Consider the following 19,306-nt stretch of genomic DNA (forward strand, 5'->3'; position numbering starts at 1 on the left):
ACATGTCTGATAGGAGTAAAAACCCCAAATTACTGGATCAAAACAAACGATATAAAAAAGGATAGTTCTACGACTCATTTGGATTAGAGCCGTCCAAACCGCTAGTCGCTCGCTCGGAAATTGCTCGTTCGATTTGAGCCTTGGTTATAAACGAGCCGCGCTCTGCCCTGTTCGGTTTGTAAACGAGCCAAGCTCAAAGGTCCACTTGGTTCGGCTCGAATTATTATTTTTAGTTAGTATGTATATATACATGGTGTGAGGTTCATCGGGGAACACTAAAAAAGTGGGGAACAGTGGGGAACCGACTCAAACGAACTCCGATTGGACTCATTCCAGCGGCGTTGGAACCGTCTCGTCGAACCCTAACTAGGATCCTTTAACCCTAAACCCTAAATCATAACCCCTAAACCCTAAATATATTAGGGTTTGGCTTTTAGGGTTTAGCTTTAGGGTTTAGTCTTAGGGTTTAGCTTTAGGGTTTAGCTTTAGGGTTTAGAGTTTAGCTTTAGGGTTTAGGGTTTAGCTTTAGCGTTTAGCTATAGGGTTTAGCTTTAGGTTTAGCCTTTAGGGTTTTTTGTTTAGATTTTACGGTTTAGCTTAGGTTTTAGCCTTATTTTTTAGCTTTAGGGTTTAGAGTTTAGTAGTTAGGATTTAGTGTTTAGGGTTAAGAGATCTTAGTTAGGATTTAGTGTTTAGGGTTAAGAGATCTTAGTTAGGGTTCGACGAGCCGGTTCCAACGCCGCTGGAATGAGTCCAATCGGAGTTCGTTTGAGCCGGTTCCCCGTTGTTCCCCACTTTTTTAGTGTTCCCCAATGAACCTTCCCCTACATACATATACACATACATATATAAACACGTATATACACAAATATAAATTATACATACATATCTACACGCACGCCCACACATACATATATACATAAATATAAATAAAATTAATAGTTTTATTGTATACCACTCTATTGGATTTTGGTCCACTATATACAAATTTACAACCCCAAATCTAAAAGTTAAACCCTAAACAACTAAACGTCAGTCGGCTCATCGCCTCAATGTCTCATGTTGTTACCCTAAGTCGATCGTCTCCTACTCTCAACGTCATTGTTCGTGCAATATGATCATCGCCTCATCGGCCATGTTATTCATAGGAAAAAGTACTTCAGAACCTCTTATGTCTGCCTCACGCAGACCACGCGCAGACATTTAAGTCTGCAGCTTGTTTGTTTTTTAGAAGTGATTTCATTAAAAAAACCTCTTCCTCACCTCTTCTCCAAACAGACATGTCCTCACATCTTCACCCCTCTTCTTAACTCTTCTATTTCAAAACAATTATCAAAACCCTAGATACTCCACTCCACAGCCGACCTGCTTCACTTCTTCCCCACAACGATCTCGAGCAGCAGCGACATCTCCACAGCAGTGACCTCCAGCGACACCTCCATCGAGATCTCCACAGCAGCCGTCACATCCACAGCAGGTTAGTTTGTTTCGTTTGTGAATTTTGTTTCGTGAGTTTGGCTTAAATTTTCGATTCTGAAGACTGCATCATTGATTCCTATTAATTTTCGTGATTCCTATCTAGCAACATTGTTTCTTGATTTTGCCCTAAGTTCTTAGCGACACCTCCCCCAAGCAGGGTGTTTTTGTTTGATAAATAAAACATTATGTGAATTAAATAAAATAAAATAAAAGTTACTGGTAATTGATATTGTGGCATCTAGACATCTATTGTTCTTCAAAAAGAACATCCTGGATTTTGTAAAGCCTCTGTTGAAAAAGGAATACTTTTGATTTTCTACATGGATTACTTTGCAATACAAACATGTCGTTCTTTAAGCTTTTTTTTTTCTTTTTTTTTTTTGTAGATTTGATTGATACATCAACTTTATATAATGTTCAACAAGTTCGAATTTTTTAGTGATGAAAATATGAAACTGATGTATTGCAGAAGTTAAAAAACAAACAGTCTTCTTCTTGCAGACTGCAGAGGTTTGGTCAACCTCTTCAGCTGCAGATGTCTGCAGATGTGGTCCGCAGACTGCAGACGTTTTACCTCTGAAAAAACAAACAGCACCGAAATGTGTCTGTTTTTAAAGACATAAAAACTTGAGACCCAACATTTTCACTATCTCTCTCTGCAAATTTAAATCGGGCGACACAGTTGTCAAAATCACTCGAAGTTCGCTCGACGCTCACTCGGAATATTCACTGCTCGGAAAATGCTCGTTTGATTTGAGGCTCGGTTTTAAATGAGCCGCTCCGCTCGTGAACAGCCTTAATTTGGATACAGATTCAAATGACCTGGTGTAAAAATGAGCCGCTCCGCTCGTGAACAGCCTTAATTTGGATACAGATTCAAATGACCTAGTGTATAAGATAGCAACTTTGACTTGTTGAACTGATGTATGACAAAAAAACAAATCGCAGCCCTGCGGTTTTGTTTGGTGGTGAATCTGTATCCAAATAAGTCGTAGAACTATCCTTTTTTATCGTTTGTTTTGATCCAGTGATTTGAGGTTTTTACTCCTATCAATGTCATTTTTTTTAAAAGTGAGAAGCAGATTATTGGATTAAAATTAATTTGTAACAATTACTAAGGAAATTTTTATCATGTCATTAGGTTGCAATCAGTTTCAATGTCATTGGTTCAGTATTTGCCTTTATGTTGCAACCAGTAAAAAATGGTTTAATTATGGGCAAAGTGTTATACTTTACTTTATAATAATGTTACGGTAGAAAACTGAAAACAAATAAAACCCATTACACAGTTTTTAAACTTTCTTGTCTCCGTCAGGACATCGCTGATCTCTCGAACATCCTAACAAACAAATCTTCACCTTCACTCTCAGATCCAGTCTTCCTTCCTTGTCAATCCCCCAAATCTCCCATGGCAAACGCTTGGAAGAAATACAAATCCAACAAACTCACCACCCCCAAACTCCTCTTCCTCTTAACCTCCACCTCCCTGATCCTCCTCACCTTCTTCTACCTCACCGCCCCACCCACCCCCTTCTTCAACCCCACCTCACCCATCCACCCCTTCAACTACACCAACACCCCTCAACCCCACCCCATCATAGCCAACCAAGTTGAAGGCCTCAAACACCCATTCATCTACTCCCTTTCCGATTTCGGCTCCCTACCCGATAAACCCCACAAGAACATTGTCCGGATGCTCAAAGGCAAATTGTTTAGGAGACCCGATATTTCGGTTACCGTCCAGGACTTGCTGGACAAGATGAGGGCTGAAGGGAGGACCGGGGCTTTCGTCGATGTGGGAGCGAATGTGGGTATGGCCACATTCGCTGCTGCGGTGATGGGGTTTCGGGTTTATGCATTTGAACCGGTGTTGGAGAATTTGCAGAGTGTTTGTAATGGGATTTATTTTAATCGGGTTGGGGATTTGGTCAGGCTTTTTGAAGCTGCTACTTCTGATCGGCTTGGGAATATCACATTTCATAAGGTATATTTAGTGTATATATGTTTGCATAGATAGTAATTGTTCACCACATTGATTGTTTGGATTCATTACAGTTGGTTGGACGGCTAGACAACAGTGCGGTTTCAGCGGCTGGTGCGAAGCTGGCTTTTAAATCAAATGAAGAAGTTGAACTTCAAGTAAGATCGGTTCTGCTTGATCTAGTGATCCCCGAGACAGAACGCGTTCTACTTTTGAAAATCGATGTGCAGGGTTGGGAGTATCACGTGTTAAAAGGAGCGAAAAAGTTGCTGTCGAGAAAGAAAGGTGAAGCTCCGTACTTGATCTATGAGGAAGATGAAAGACTCCTGCAAGCTAGCAACAGCAGCTCGACAGAGATCCGGAAGTTTCTTGGTGGCCTTGGATACACTCACTGTGTGCAGAAAGGTACCGATGCTCATTGCACTAAGTAAAGATTAGTTGCGGAATTTATAGTTGTTTTCACGGTTTGTTATCACTTTGATTCGGTTGAATGAAATTCCAAAGACGCATAAATGAATGAAATTCCAAAGACGCATCCCGTGCATGATGCGTCGCTCCAAGGACGCATGAGGTGACCAAATCTGAAAGTGGTTTTGATCAATGGCCATTTTTATAATTTCCCATTTTTGAAGTGCTTGAGTTTTAATTTAATGATCTAGAGGAGCTGCAAAAGACCCCACACGGGTTGTAATTCCAAGTTTGTGTCTAAACTAGAGGTTGTCCTGCCGCCGCGTTGCGGAGGGGTTTTAAGCCAAATTGCCTTTTGAGCATCAATGTGTACAAATCATGAGTACAATTTTTTTAGAACAGAAAGTTCAGAAAAAAGGCAAACATGCCTTCCAACAAAACTACATAGTACAAAGAGGGTCAAAAAGCCGGTTGTTCCAGCTCCAACTTTCTTTCTTGGACCTGAATTTGATCCAGAACAGAATTATCAATCGATCTCTTTATGCCCTTAAATTTGTTGCCATTCCTTTCTTTCCAAAGTAGTACATGATTGAACTCCTTAAGCATCAATACAATCTCAAATATATAACAATAAACAAGGATTATGACTATTTCTTCATTTAAGAAGAAATAAAAAAACTGAATGAACTTTAGACATATCGCCTCTCTTTCTCTAATAAATGCTGATGTCTTTCGCTTTTTTTTGGTTGAAGTTGAATAGTTGATAGAAATTTCCAAAGTGCAGAAAACACAAAACGCTATCTTTTCTCTTTTCTTGGCTCTCGGTTTTCTTACTAAGCTTACCACACAATTTACACTCACAGTCAACAAAATCATGATTTTCTATTTCGGAAGAAGTTAACTATATCGATCCTAGTTACTCTTAAACACTGGATCACAAATATACCAAGTTCTTGAAAGACTTGATTTCGTTCAAGCCACCAGCAATAACCTCTAACTACAGCTAATGCTTAAACGGCCCACTTAAATTGTAGTCCTCCTCGCTATTGTAAATTCCTTCTCTAATCATACATACAATTGAAAACATTCCCCCAAACTTCAAAAGTTGATGATGATTGATGAACAAAAGCTAAAACAGGTCGATTAATCCTCGCTTGCATTTCAAAAGGTTTAACTAACAGAATTACTGTTAACATACGCAATAAACAATAGCACATAATGCCTATTACACTTAACCAGTAAGTACTAACACTAATACTACTTTTCATACTAACCTCAAATTGATTAAACCTATTCATACCTAAAATACAGACACCACCATAAATAAACTACTCAACTCATCAATCAAACACCAATACAATTCACAACAAACCGACTCAAACTTCAAATTTACATTTCAAATCACAAAACTGACAGCATAATAACATAGCCACTTACATGTTTGCAAACTTTCTGATCGGCTCCAACATTGAGCTTCATAGATCGAGCAACCAACAGATTTTGTAACCTCCAAATTCAGATTCGAGTTTTTCTGCATATGTCAGTCGAGGCTTTAGACAGGGCAAGCATTGTTTACATCCGTAACCCTAGTTTGCTTGCGACCGGAATTCTCATCTGACCCTTTTTATTCAGCTTTTGGAACTGCCGCCGCCACCGCTGTTAGGGTTCCCGGAAAAACCTAAACGCGTCGCAGGTGTGCCTCCTACAGTCGTCTTTTTCAGACTGAGGAATCCCCCCAGTCGTCTTACCTCCACAAACACACCATCTCTCCGTCGCATGATTTCCCAAGCCAGTATCATCCTTAAATATGCTTGCCCTTTCCGCCACAAAGATGGTCCGGCGGTAGATGCATATGTTCACAGCAGAGTAGTGGTGAGCGATGCCCTAAATTTGGATGTCGCCGGACCTGGATTAGGGGTAGGGCGGTGGTTATCGGTGTTCTAAACGGGTGTGTGATGCTGTTCCTAAGAACCTAGTGTACAGAGATGGCCGGTGACGGAGGCTCTCTAGCCACGAACCAACAGACCGCTGGCGACAACGGTTCTCTGCTCTCTCTCCCTCTAGCCTCTCACTTCTCTCCGCCGGTGGCTTTCTGTGCTCTGGCTTCTCATTTCTCTCAAAAAATGCAAGACTGACCGGCAGATGTAGGTCAAGGAACCTGAAAACTGGAACTGTTCCTAAGAGTCTACCCAAATTGTTATATTAGATAATAGATAATGTGTCTTAGATCACCAACATCAGACCATTAAGAAGACTAGATAATTATATAAAATACTATCAAGTAAACAGACAATTGCAATAGTAATATGAGTTTAATCAAAATTATCCAAAGATTACAATAAAAACATATGATTTTTGGTCAAAATTTTGCAGTTAATCTTCATTGTCAGAGTCGAATGTAATCTTGGTGGCCTTAGGTGCATCTGCAGAAATTTCTTTGAAATGGGCTCCGTAGAGCTTCGACTCCTGAACAATAAAGAAAAAAACATATTGATTTTCATTCTTATAAATAAATAACTTTAAGTTCGGAAATTATGTTCGTTGACCAAAAAGTCAAACCAAGATTCAAAAAGAACAAAGCGCGAACCTTTTTCTTAACATGAGTTCCGAAATTCAAAAGGTTTGTCGGTACATTCTGTCCTGCTTCTCGAAGAACATTTATCAGCTCACCAGAAAGTGCCTTATTCTCCTTCATGAAGAAAGTGTGTGCAACGCCTTTTTTACCAGCCCGACCCGTTCTTCCAATTCTGTGGACATAATCCTCTGTGGTCAACGGGAAGCTGTAGTTAATTACAACTTCAACATCTGGAATATCCAGCCCCCTAGCAGCTACATCTGTAGCGATCTGCACCAACACCAAAAATATATATAAATAATTTTCGGAGTAAATACTACAAAATCATGTCTGAAAATATTGAAGTACCAATCTTCACGGTATAATTATAGGGCTGCAAACGAAACGAAACGAACATGAACAAGACCTTATTCGTTATTCGTGTTCGTTTGTTAAGGAAATATATGTGTTCATGAACACTTACCAAACGATGTTTTTTGTTCATGAACACAAACAAACAGAAATTAATGTTCATGAACACAAATGAAAACAAATGAACACAAACAAACGCAAGGACGTAGGATAGTGGGGGCGGGAGGGAGCGGCCGACCCCCCGAACTTTTCGCTCGGTAGTGGAGAGTATGTAGTTTTTTTGGTATAGAAATTTTTGGGTATGTACGCTTTCGACCCCCCCCCCCCCCGGGTCGGAAATCTCAAGCTTCGCCACTAAACAAACGTCCATAAACAAATGATATAAAACAATGATACTTAATAAATATTTTATTTGTCGAAATTTTGAAGTATTTAAAAAATATAAAAATTAAAAAACTATCTAACACATGAATAGAAATTTTTGGGTATGTACGCTTTCGACCCCCCCACCCCCCGGTCGGAAATCTCAAGCTTCGCCACTAAACAAACGTCCATAAACAAATGATATAAAACAATGATACTTAATAAATATTTTTTTGTCGAAATTTTGAAGTATTTAAAAAATATAAAAATTAAATAGAGGAACACGAACAAGAAATTACGTTCATTTAGTTAAATGAACGAACATGAATAGAGGTCGCGTTCATTCATTTATATTTATGTTCTTGAACATTCGGTAATGTGTTTGTTTGTGTTCAATAGTTCATTAGGTTTTTAGTTTTTATATTCTTTTATTTAAATACTTCAAAATTTCGAAAAATAAATATTTAATAAGTGTTAAGGTATTATATATTCTATTCATGAACGCTTGTGTGTATTCGTTTTTTTTTCCATTTGTGTTCATGAATATTACTTTGTGCTCATTTGTGTTTATCAACGTTCGTTTTTGTCCGTGACTTAAAATTAACAAAGAGACACAAATGAACACCAACAAATTCATTTCCTTAACAAATGAACACGAACATAAAATCTCATTCGATTAGCGTTTATGAACAATTCTTAACAAACAAAACAAATCATTCGGTTCGTTTGCACAGAAAATAGAATGCAAATATATATTATGATGTAGGAAGGAGGGTGCATTGAATATCACCCCCTCAAAAGCCATCTCCAGATAATCTTTGGAGAATGTTTAAAAGTTACTTTTAAATATACCCTCATCCTATACGTAGATATCTTTATCTATATCCATACCATTTTATACGTTCATTTCTATGAAACAATGACCATGATATAAAAGTCAAAGAAGCAGTCTTTTTCATCACCCCTTCACCCAACTCCTCATGTCCACAACCTATCAGCTATATATACAATCAATCAATAAAATAGCAATCAATTAAGCCATATCTTACAGATTTCCATTCATGCATTTCATCAATTTTTTTAACAAAGAAAACTAAAATTTTTGATTATATCGTTTTAAAATAACAAGACTCCATGAATTTAGCCTCGCCACCAGGACCTGTTTTTTCAACGATTTTTTCGTTCATAGGCACCTTGTCCTGCTCATAATACTTACAACCAAAGAACCCAAAATCCAAACACAACAAACCTTTGATTAATTTATACGATTAAATCTAGGTGACACTCTATGGCCTCATAAACACGACTGTTACTTATCCAGTTGGACAACAATAAATACTTAATGAAAGTACAAATTACATATTCAAACTATACGTATAGACATATTTTTTATATATTTTTTAAGTAGACATGTTTTAACACCTTATTCAACCAATATTTTCAAGTAAATATGATTAATTGCCGGATTTACAGATTTTGGTCCTTACCTAAATTTGGTCGGAATCGCTAGACAACCACCGAGTTTTGGTCAATTTGGACTGAATTTGACCAATGTTGACTACCTAACTACTTAATACTTATTAAGTAGCTGATTAGATAAAAATTACTGGGTGAACGATTAAAGGATTAATCGGCAATGCTAGTCGATAAACTATATCATCAAAGTAACACCCTTGTTCCCATCTTCAATTTCTCCATTGTAGTGTTTTCACAGGTTTGTCTTCTCTACCACACAACCGGTTTGTACAATCATCTTCGACGATAGCCGGTAAATGTCTGGGTGGCGGCGCTATTTATCTAAAGACTCCGGTACGTTACCTTAATAGCCGGAGAGAGTGAGTCGTGGATCAAATGGAGAAGCCGCAGCCGCGCCGGTAGCCGGTTATCATTGCATATTTGCGCAGCGGCGGAGCTTGACCAAAAGTGTCGAGGGGGCGTAAAGTGATTGGACCCAAAAAAAAATTTCCTATCGTTATGTTTCAAGTCAGTTCGGCTATCGATTCGGGTTAGGTCAAATAATAATAGTTCCAAATAAAACAAAAAAAAATCATTCATTCAAAGGACCTGTTCTTACACATAAAAACTTGCGATTAAATTTATTGCATGGTGGGTAATCTAGGGTTAAACAAATAAGAGTTAAAATATATTTACAAAATTACTCATCACTTATATACAAAGTGGTAACAAACTTTACCTTAATTTATATATTGTATAAATATTTAAGATATAAAAAGTGGTAACAAATTTTACTTTAATTTTTATATTGTATAAATATTTAGGAAAAATAATTGGGGGAGACGATCCTCTATAATTTTTAAAATTTCCGAACGAAAAATTGGAACCTATACACTTTTAACTAAAACATTGGGGTGGGCGGGTGCAACCCGGACACCAACTAATCTTCGCCTTTGTATTTGCGTCTCCGCCACGCGCCACCAAGACATTTTCCATTTCTCTCTCCTCTCTCACGTGTGAATGAGAAGCAAGTGGGTTTGATAAAATGACTTTCATTCTAACTTTTTAAGATTTTTAAGACGTGATGGTGGACATGAAGCAACACGTGTCACAGCAAAAGGCAACGTGTGTTGGCTGGCAGCCAATTGTTTTCTGAGTACAATCTGGTATGTATGATGTACAAACACCTAATGCAATAAAAAGGTTGCTAATTAGAGATATTTAAATTAAATCCTCTCGGTTTAAAAAAATAATCTCTGGATAAATCCCTCGTGGCAAGGGACAATCGACGTCAATGACCCCACCTGTTTTCCTCCCACTACTATATTTCTCCCTTTTTGATTCTTTATTATTCTCCTTCTGCATCTCCGTTGCATTCATCTGCCCTCAATTTCACTCTCTGGGCTCTACACATTACTCGTTAAGATCAAGCCTTCAAGTAAGTAACTCCGGTTTTGCTTAATAATTTATAATTAAATGCTCAATTATAGTTTTATTCTGTTTATTAGTAAACAATCAATTTTACTGCGATCATGATCCGTGATCATGTCGTTTCTGGGTTATCTGGAAGATTTTGGGATGTTAATTTAGGGTTTTGTTCATGTGTGAAGTCGCAAAATTAGGGGTTTGGTGGAACATGATGAACTGAACAGAACAGTGAAGTTATATAATTTATTTATAAAAAAGTATGAAAGATGAAACCTAGATTATTTGTCAATGTCTTCGAACCGGTCTTAGGACTACTGGTCGGGTGGGTTATGCCGTAAGTATTATAAAAATAAATAGGGTAAAATTGAAAAAGTAAAATCAAAATTCGGTTCAACCGCTAAAAAATCCGGCTCGACCACCTGGTTTTCCGGTTTGATAGGGTGAACCGGACCACTCAGACCCCCGGTTCCCGGTCCGACCGGCTAGTCTCGCTAACTTTTCCGTCAAAAGTGTGTAATAGTTTAACTAAAAGCACTTTAATTTCTGATTTAGCTTTTGATTTTTGGAACTACTAAAATTATATACATTGCTCTGACGTGATCTAGACAATGCTGTTGTTTGCAAATACAGTATCATGGTTGTTCCTGCAGCCAGCATATTCCCGTCGGTTCCAACAACAGAGTCCATCGTCGGAGAAGCGTTTGACAAATTTAACTTCCACAAAGAACCAGGGTTACTTCAGTTTTGGGAATGCATCACGGCTTCTGATTCCGAGGAAATTGGATGCTATCTTACGTTGACAGAACAAACCTATATGTTAACTCGAGATCATGAAGGACTTCTGCAGGATTACAGGAGGAGATGTCTTGAAAGCCGTTGTCGTTTTGTTGGAGTAGAAACAAAGGTGGGCAAATGGTTACCTGGCCGAGCAGCTCAAACAAGGATCGCAGACCATCGGACGATACATCATGCGCTTAATCCCGAAGATCAACATCCAGCAGACATAGGAGGCAAGGGGCAGTTGGTTTTGCCTGTGTTTCGTGACCAGGGTGCTGGGAGTAACCTTGTGGGAGTCATTGAGTATGTCACGTCTGTACCTAAAGAAAGTTATGTTGAAGATTTTGAACAAATTCACAATCTACTAAAGGTTAGTCTTTTTTCGTTAATCTTGTAAGTGCAGTAGAATCATATTAATGGATATGAGTCCTATTTATCTGCAGTGTTTTGTCCCCCCTTGGAACCTTAAATAAGTACTTAAAAAGCCTCGAATTAAAGTTTCACTAAATGCATTGAAAAGTTTAATTTATGCTTTTAAACACACATATGGTCCTTTTAGAATCTTTTAATCAATTCATCACCCGTTTCAAGAATTTGTGGTTCACATAATGGTAACAGAAAGCTATGTTACATGAAGTCATGAACTTATCTTTATCGTGCTTCAATTCTTTGCAGGATGAGGGCTTGAATTCGACATATAGAGGGAAGACGATAAAAGTTGCATACAATCATATAATCAAGTTTACACAGCCCCTTTCAGCTAAATTCAGAGACCTGCGCAGGGAAGTGGTAAAGAGATTTCCAGAATTAAAAAAGCAACAAGAATTGTGTGTCGAGTATGATGACACCGAAGGTAACCGTCTTCCAATTTCAAGTGATGAAGGCCTCCAAGTTTGCCTGGCTGAGTCAAGTTCAAGAGGGGAAAAGTTCATCAGAATGTGTGTTATTTCGAACACATAGCAGTGTGATGACTGATGACACATTCTTTTCTTGTTTTGTTATATGAATAGTGGGCGAAAGGGTCTTATTCAGAAGTCATAGTATAGTTAAATTTAAACTTCTTAAAGCATAGATATATTTATTGGGCGCGCAATGGCGGATCCAGGAATGTTTCCACCAGGTTCCTTTTGATAGATTCTCACTATTTTTTCTAAATCATACAAGGTTTCCACTAATTTTTTTTTTTTCATTTTTTCCAAACCGAGGGGGTTCCCGGGAACCCCCAAAACACCCCTGGGTCCGCCCCTCGCGCAATTCATTAGAGGTTTATTATCTTTTTTTTTTTTAACGGCAAATTTCTTACTCCTGTCGTCTGCGGGACTTGAACCCAAGGCCTTTCATTCCAAGGTGTTTAAAGGTTTTACGTTTGCCAATGGACCACCAACCCATTGATATTAGGGGTTTATTATCTACCTATACATTTCATCCAGAAAGATCTCATCTTGACAGACGTGTCTATGGAACGTGTATCGATCTTGATATGATATAGTGTGGTCCGCTTAAGTGATCGAAAGAAGTGATCCATCGATCCAATAAGCAATCCAATGGGGATGTTATGTTGCAGATAACAAGGTACAATGATCAACAGTCTAAAGTTTGCATGATTTAAACATCTTTTTTTTATTCAAAAAAATAAATTATACTATTCTTTGAAAAAAATGATGTCAATGTGAAACTTATTAACGAAATATGTGCACGATTTAAACATCTTTTTTTTTTTTTTTAACATTATCACCCTATTTTTCCCTGACTTCAAATAGAAAATGTGGTCCTCTTTTCACCACTTTAAGACCGTTTACTTTTTGTTGGAGCAATTTATATCGCATCGACACAATATTTTTTGTGTGGACACCCGTGACTCTTTTTACTAATAAGTTCAAATGATCGACAAACTCAGAATTACATTAATGAACCTTATCAGACTATTTATGCTAAACAGAAATTAGTAGATAAAAATAGACACTCCTACACTTAAGCAACAAGAAAAATAAAATAATAAAGATACTAATTTTCCTTATCTGATCGAGACTTCCAATTTGTGTCGATGTCAACCACCTTTTGTCCTTTTATGATAAGATTCAAACAGTTTTCTTGGTTAGATGCATCTTATCAGTTCTCACCATCTAGATTTTTTTAAATAACCTTTTTTTTTACATTCAACTGCCACATAACCTTATACTTATTAAGGATTTGATTATTTGAATCTATATCACTTTTGTGAAAAACAAACATTATACCATTAGACGACTAGATCATCGGTAATTATCACAATGTAGATACATGTTTTGATAGAAATAGATATCAAGTAAATTATTACTCCAACTGGTAATTAGCAGCCCACAGAATTTATTATCTTAAAAAAACAAGTATTTAATGGAATTTTAATTACCCAAAAATAAAAAAAAGGTATAAAATAGTGAAGTATGGTCGGCGCGAAGAAAAAGCAATGACAACGACCACGAGCCGTTTTCAACTAATTTATTTAGTTTTTCCTAAATAATAACACTGTAAATTTGTATGTTGTGTAACCCCACTCCAATCTTCATCACTGACATACAAATTGAGTTTTCTTTTATATTTTCAATAATATAAATAATTTTTCCTAAATAATAACACTGTAAATTTGTATGTTATGTAACCCCACTCCAATCTTCATCACTGACATACAAAATTTATTGAGTTTTCTTTTAAATTTTCAATAATATAATTTAAATTTTCTTTTCTTTTACTAGTTTACACTATAGCTCCTGAAACTTAATAATGTTACTAACAACCCATCACTTTAATCAATTTTTTCTATATGTTAAAGTCTTTTTCTTACGCAAAGTCATTGTGCTGCTATCATATTGATATCATAATGAAGTGAACCGGTACCAATCAAATTCTCGCCACAACGGCTTAGATAAAATACTTTTATATAACTCTTTATCAATATTTATAGTATTTCAAATACATCAATGTGACATATTTGTTTACCAAAACGTGGTTTAGTTTTCCTTTTGTAAGTAACGTGTTATAGTATTTCAAGTATATTGTTGTGTCGTGTATATTTTATCTACGTTTTTATAAATGTTTTGTTTAAACTCGAAGTGTCAAATGCAATTGACTTTTTTCTTTACAATGACAATCTGAACTGATATCGTCCGAACAAAACATCGGTGTCGTGTCCCGGTATAAATTTCACTAAAAGTAGATTTGTATTTGTATAGAGTTTTTTTTTTTTTGGAAATCGTAGATAATGTACTTGCAATAGAGTATTGCTTCGTATTGTAAACTATATCGAGTGTTTGTACCATATTGATACCGATAAAATAACAGTAGTACCGATACAAGTATTCACCTTTATGATTTTAATCAATGTAAAACACATGTCACTTGTTATCGCACGAAGTGCATCGAACCAAAATCCCAGAGCAAAGCGCGTGAAAACCCCACTACTTTATTTTTTACAAATAAGAGAAAACCAATCTGCATCTAAATGAAAATTGAATGGATAAGAATCTAAGATGGGGATATCTTTATTCCAAATTGGCTGGGACGGGACATATTTTATACTTAAAAAAAGTTTATACTTAAAAAAGGTAAACATTATTATTATTCTTTTAGTTTGAAAATACGTCAGATTTAGGGCATGTTTGGATTGGCTTCTCAAACCACAGCTTATTAGCTTATTGACTTATGGATAAGTCAATAAGCTATTTTTGTGTTTGGATAACTCAAAAGTCCTTATGTGAAATGGCTTTTTGGAAGGAAGGAAACGGAGGTTTTGAAAAGCCAAGTATTTGTGACTTCTTGATTCATATATGACTTTTCAATAAGCAAATTACTAACTTACCCCTTATTTGTGTCCGCCCTATCTGTTCAGCAAGCCGACACAGCACATTCATCACATATCGTTCTCTCCTAACACACAACAGCAAGCCGACACAGCAGCAAGCGGCGGTTCCTTCTCCTTCTCCGGCGGTTCCTTCTCCTTCTCCGGCGGTTCATTCTCCTTCTCCGGCGGTTCCTTCTACTTCTCCGGCGCTCATCGGATCTGTTCACCGCAGGTATGTTTCCAATTCACAGCGATTGCATGTTAAATCTGTTACAAATTCGATATGTTTGCTGTTCGAAATTGCATCTTAAATCGGTTTCAAATTGGATTTGTTTGCTTGTTGTTCGATTAATTGGATCTGTTAATACATGGTAAATATGTTTCAGATTGGGTCTGTTCGATTAATTGGATCTGTTCGATTAATTGGATCTGTTAATACATGGTAAAATTAATGCATATGTTTGTTGATTGTTGCTGGATATGTAAGTGTAAAAATCAGATTGGGACTGTTTTAGTCATTTTACACTGCTCGGAAAATGCTCGTTTGATTTGAGGCTCGGTTTTAAATGAGCCGCTCCGCTCGTGAACAGCCTTAATTTGGATACAGATTCAAATGACCTGGTGTAAAAATGAGCCGCTCCGCTCGTGAACAGCCTTAATTTGGATACAGATTCAAATGACCTAGTGTATAAGATAGCAACTTTGACTTGTTGAACTGATGTATGACAAAAAAACAAATCGCAGCCCTACGGTTTTGTTTGGTGGTGAATCTGTATCCAAATAAGTCGTAGAACTATCCTTTTTTATCGTTTGTTTTGATCCAGTGATTTGAGGTTTTTACTCCTATCAATGTCATTTTTTTTAAAAGTGAGAAGCAGATTATTGGATTGAAATTAATTTGTAACAATTACTAAGGAAATTTTTATCATGTCATTAGGTTGCAATCAGTTTCAATGTCATTGGTTCAGTATTTGCCTTTATGTTGCAACCAGTAAAAAATGGTTTAATTATGGGCAAAGTGTTATACTTTACTTTATAATAATGTTACGGTAGAAAACTGAAAACAAATAAAACCCATTACACAGTTTTTAAACTTTCTTGTCTCCGTTAGGACATCGCTGATCTCTCGAACATCCTAACAAACAAATCTTCACCTTCACTCTCAGATCCAGTCTTCCTTCCTTGTCAATCCACCCAAATCTCCCATGGCAAACGCTTGGAAGAAATACAAATCCAACAAACTCACCACCCCCAAACTCCTCTTCCTCTTAACCTCCACCTCCCTGATCCTCCTCACCTTCTTCTACCTCTCCACCCCCACCACCCCACCCACCACCTTCTTCAACCCCACCTCACCCATCCACCCCTTCAACTGCACCAACACCCCTCAACCCCACCCCATCATAGCCAACCAAGTTGAAGGCCTCAAACACCCATTCATCTACTCCCTTTCCGATTTCGGCTCCCTACCCGATAAACCCCACAAGAACATTGTCCGGATGCTCAAAGGCAAATTGTTTAGGAGACCCGATATTTCGGTTACCGTCCAGGACTTGCTGGACAAGATGAGGGCTGAAGGGAGGACCGGGGCTTTCGTCGATGTGGGAGCGAATGTGGGTATGGCCACATTCGCTGCTGCGGTGATGGGGTTTCGGGTTTATGCGTTTGAACCGGTGTTGGAGAATTTGCAGAGTGTTTGTAATGGGATTTATTTTAATCGGGTTGGGGATTTGGTCAGGCTTTTTGAAGCTGCTACTTCTGATCGGCTTGGGAATATCACATTTCATAAGGTATATTTAGTGTATATATGTTTGCATAGATAGTAATTGTTCACCACATTGATTGTTTGGATTCATTACAGTTGGTTGGACGGCTAGACAACAGTGCGGTTTCAGCGGCTGGTGCGAAGCTGGCTTTTAAATCAAATGAAGAAGTTGAACTTCAAGTAAGATCGGTTCCGCTTGATCTAGTGATCCCCGAGACAGAACGCGTTCTACTTTTGAAAATCGATGTGCAGGGTTGGGAGTATCACGTGTTAAAAGGAGCGAAAAAGTTGCTGTCGAGAAAGAAAGGTGAAGCTCCGTACTTGATCTATGAGGAAGATGAAAGACTCCTGCAAGCTAGCAACAGCAGCTCGACAGAGATCCGGAAGTTTCTTGGTGGCCTTGGATACACTCACTGTGTGCAGAAAGGTACCGATGCTCATTGCACTAAGTAAAGATTAGTTGCGGAATTTATAGTTGTTTTCACGGTTTGTTATCACTTTGATTCGGTTGATTCATTTGAGCTTTGGTTTATTCTGCCATTGTCGCCATCATTAGTTTGATGATTTAGGTATAGTGTCCCTAACTGTTGTATTTGTATTTAGAGAAATTGAAAGATTGCATCAAGTATGAATACATATAAATACAGTTTTAGTATGATGAATGCATGTGGTAAGTTCTCATCTGTTAAATAGGAAAACTGATGTAGTAACGCGTGAAGAAAACGTATACTATGTAGGAAAACATAGTGTAACTGACGATGGTAAAGAAGTTGCAGCTGAAGATGGTGAAGAAGAAGTTGCAAGTGAAGATGGTAATCAACAAGCTGCAACTGATGAGAGCGCAGGTACGATTGTGCTAGAACTTTACATACAAGCATGATGTCTCCTTGATAAAAAACGAAATTCATTTTGGTGGTGGCAACTACATAGAGTCATTTTGGTAGCGGCAACTACATAGAGTCATTAATTTAGGGGTATCCCGAAATTTTTTTACCGTGCAATCATACAATAATAAAAAACGATAATAGATAAAGTAAAACAAATATCTAATAGATTTGTTCTTTTGTTTTTTCATAACTTGAAATCGTTCCATCACATCGTCGTTTTTTACTTTATCAAAAGTTTCTTTTCGACCGCACAATAATAAAGGAATTCGAGTAATCAACCTTCAACTTCAAAGAATTCAAGTACCTAGTTTAACAATAACAAAGAAAACTAGAAACTATAACTTTTTTTGTAAAATTTAAGTTATCTAAACATAAAACATTTATGATTTATAGGCTTATTTTATTGTTCGAGCTTAATTATTGTACAAGTTTTCGGGTTGTAAAAAATGTCCGGGCTTTTAAAAAAATGGGATTTTAGTAATATCAAGTATCTTATTTTTATGTTAAGGGTATCCTCGTGTTTTTTAGGGGTATTATTTGTATAAAAAACAAGAAAAAAAAACTACGAATACGGGGTTGAGCCGTAGCCCGTGCTACGGCTCCTGTAACTATAGTTTCACCCATGATTGAGTTGCTTCCTCGACACAAAGGAAAAGGAAAAGGAGAACTTGGTTCTTAAAAGGGAGAAGAGGTGAGATGGCTTGAGTAATTCTCAGATAAATGGAGTGGATTGTAATGAAGGGGTGAGTTGTCTATTTATAATGGAGGTGAAGTTTTCAAACCCTAGTGGGCTTGCTTGATGTGGGTTGGATTGGTCCATCAAGCCCATTAGTATTTTCTTGAATTAGCTTTACTACTTTGACCAAATATACCACACACCTTATCAAACATCTTTCGACTAAAAACACACTTTATGTGTTTACACCCTTTTTAACTAACTTTTAAATTAGCTCACTACAAAAGAATGTTCTTAGCCATTTGTTGTGTTTTATTCTTAACTTATAAATCAGTCTAGAAGACAATATAATAAACATCAAACTTTAAATGAAAAAAAAAAAACAATCAAAACATAAAATTAATCATGCTACTAAAGTAAGAAAAATGTTCAACAAAAGCAAAACTATTACAAAACAAAAAAATATGAGAAAAAGAGTAAATTTTTCTATACAATAAATTATTCGATTTTCAATTATTCACCTCACTACAATAATTCAAGTTCAGACGATCCATAGAAGAATACCTAGATTTAGACATGGTTACCACAATTGTATAACCGCCATTATCCAAGTAACCGAAACTAAAATACAAGTCCCACCTAAATTACAAGTCACTACACCGAGTTTCTAGAACTCTTCTCTTTTGGCTATTCAAGACGCGTTAGGGGCAATGTTTTAAAAACCGGTAAATACCGGCCGGTATCACCGGTCTCGGATGTGAATCCGATACGAAACACCTCGGTAATATAGTGAAACGACATAAGAGTTGTACTGGCGGTAAAACCCGGTATACCGGTTTGAACCGTAATACCGGTACCAGCCCAAGGTAATTTTTTGGGTCTAAAACTTTGGTTTTTTACGCTTTTCAATGGCCCATCCCCAACTTTAACCGTAAACTGTTTTGGCTTCCCTCACAGACGTAAAAACGATCAAAATCCTAAAGCATCATTCACAACATTCTATCCATCTTCAAAGGTTCATCTTCATCATGCTTCCGGTTTCATTTTCATCGTTATTTTTTCTTATCTTTATCTTTGAATTGTTGCTACTTGTTAAGTAAGAGATGGTGATGGTACTGAATTGTTATTATTGGGTCGGAAGAGAACTTGAGATGATGGGGTGTTGGTGGCTTAATCTTAGTGGCCGATGAAAGTGCATTTGTTGTGGATCCACGTTCGAAACTGAAACAACCCTTCTGCCCATTCCTTTTTAGTATATAAAACCATTGAATTATTAGCTTGATGATGTTTTTTCATACTCGTACTTAATGACACATTACTTAATGTACAAAATATATAGTTAAC

The 19,306-nt window shown here is 37.1% G+C and overlaps 2 protein-coding genes and 1 long non-coding RNA gene across 10 annotated transcripts; 2 read left to right on the forward strand and 1 right to left on the reverse strand.

Moving 5' to 3' along the window:
- Positions 1-1,269: 1,269 nt before the first annotated feature.
- LOC110923471 lies at positions 1,270-17,061 on the forward strand. Of its 4 annotated transcripts, XM_022167559.2 has the most exons (4): positions 1,305-1,477; positions 2,795-3,463; positions 3,535-3,907; positions 16,869-17,061. In XM_022167559.2, exons 2-3 carry the CDS (start codon positions 2,888-2,890, stop codon positions 3,889-3,891), a joined length of 933 nt encoding a protein of 310 aa, XP_022023251.1. In that variant the 5' UTR covers positions 1,305-1,477; positions 2,795-2,887; the 3' UTR covers positions 3,892-3,907; positions 16,869-17,061. The 4 variants fall into 4 exon arrangements, with proteins under 4 accessions (XP_035842567.1, XP_022023251.1, XP_022023252.1 ...); XM_035986674.1 differs by lacking the exons at positions 2,795-3,463; positions 3,535-3,907; positions 16,869-17,061 and adding exons at positions 10,671-11,187; positions 11,493-11,894 and having other exon boundaries at positions 1,270-1,477; XM_022167560.2 differs by lacking the exon at positions 16,869-17,061 and having other exon boundaries at positions 1,306-1,477; positions 2,850-3,463; positions 3,535-4,354.
- On the reverse strand, positions 6,114-6,715 carry LOC118489092. The gene is made up of 2 exons (XR_004886131.1): positions 6,456-6,715; positions 6,114-6,334 (listed from the first exon to the last, which is right to left on the reverse strand). It is a non-coding gene; the product is annotated as an uncharacterized LOC118489092 (long non-coding RNA).
- On the forward strand, positions 14,638-19,077 carry LOC110923470. 5 transcript variants are annotated; one of them, XM_022167556.2, is made up of 5 exons: positions 14,638-14,866; positions 15,801-16,424; positions 16,496-16,826; positions 17,137-17,244; positions 18,920-19,077. In XM_022167556.2, the coding sequence occupies exons 2-5, from the start codon at positions 15,840-15,842 to the stop codon at positions 19,060-19,062; spliced, it is 1,167 nt and encodes a 388-aa protein (XP_022023248.1). In that variant the 5' UTR covers positions 14,638-14,866; positions 15,801-15,839; the 3' UTR covers positions 19,063-19,077. The 5 variants fall into 5 exon arrangements, with proteins under 5 accessions (XP_022023248.1, XP_022023247.1, XP_035842566.1 ...); XM_022167555.2 differs by having other exon boundaries at positions 14,639-14,866; positions 15,746-16,424; XM_035986673.1 differs by lacking the exons at positions 17,137-17,244; positions 18,920-19,077 and adding an exon at positions 17,093-17,121 and having other exon boundaries at positions 14,641-14,866; positions 15,746-16,424.
- Positions 19,078-19,306: the final 229 nt, after the last annotated feature.

This window comes from Helianthus annuus, chromosome 17, assembly GCF_002127325.2.
Source record: "Helianthus annuus cultivar XRQ/B chromosome 17, HanXRQr2.0-SUNRISE, whole genome shotgun sequence".
Lineage (NCBI taxonomy): Eukaryota > Viridiplantae > Streptophyta > Magnoliopsida > Asterales > Asteraceae > Helianthus > Helianthus annuus.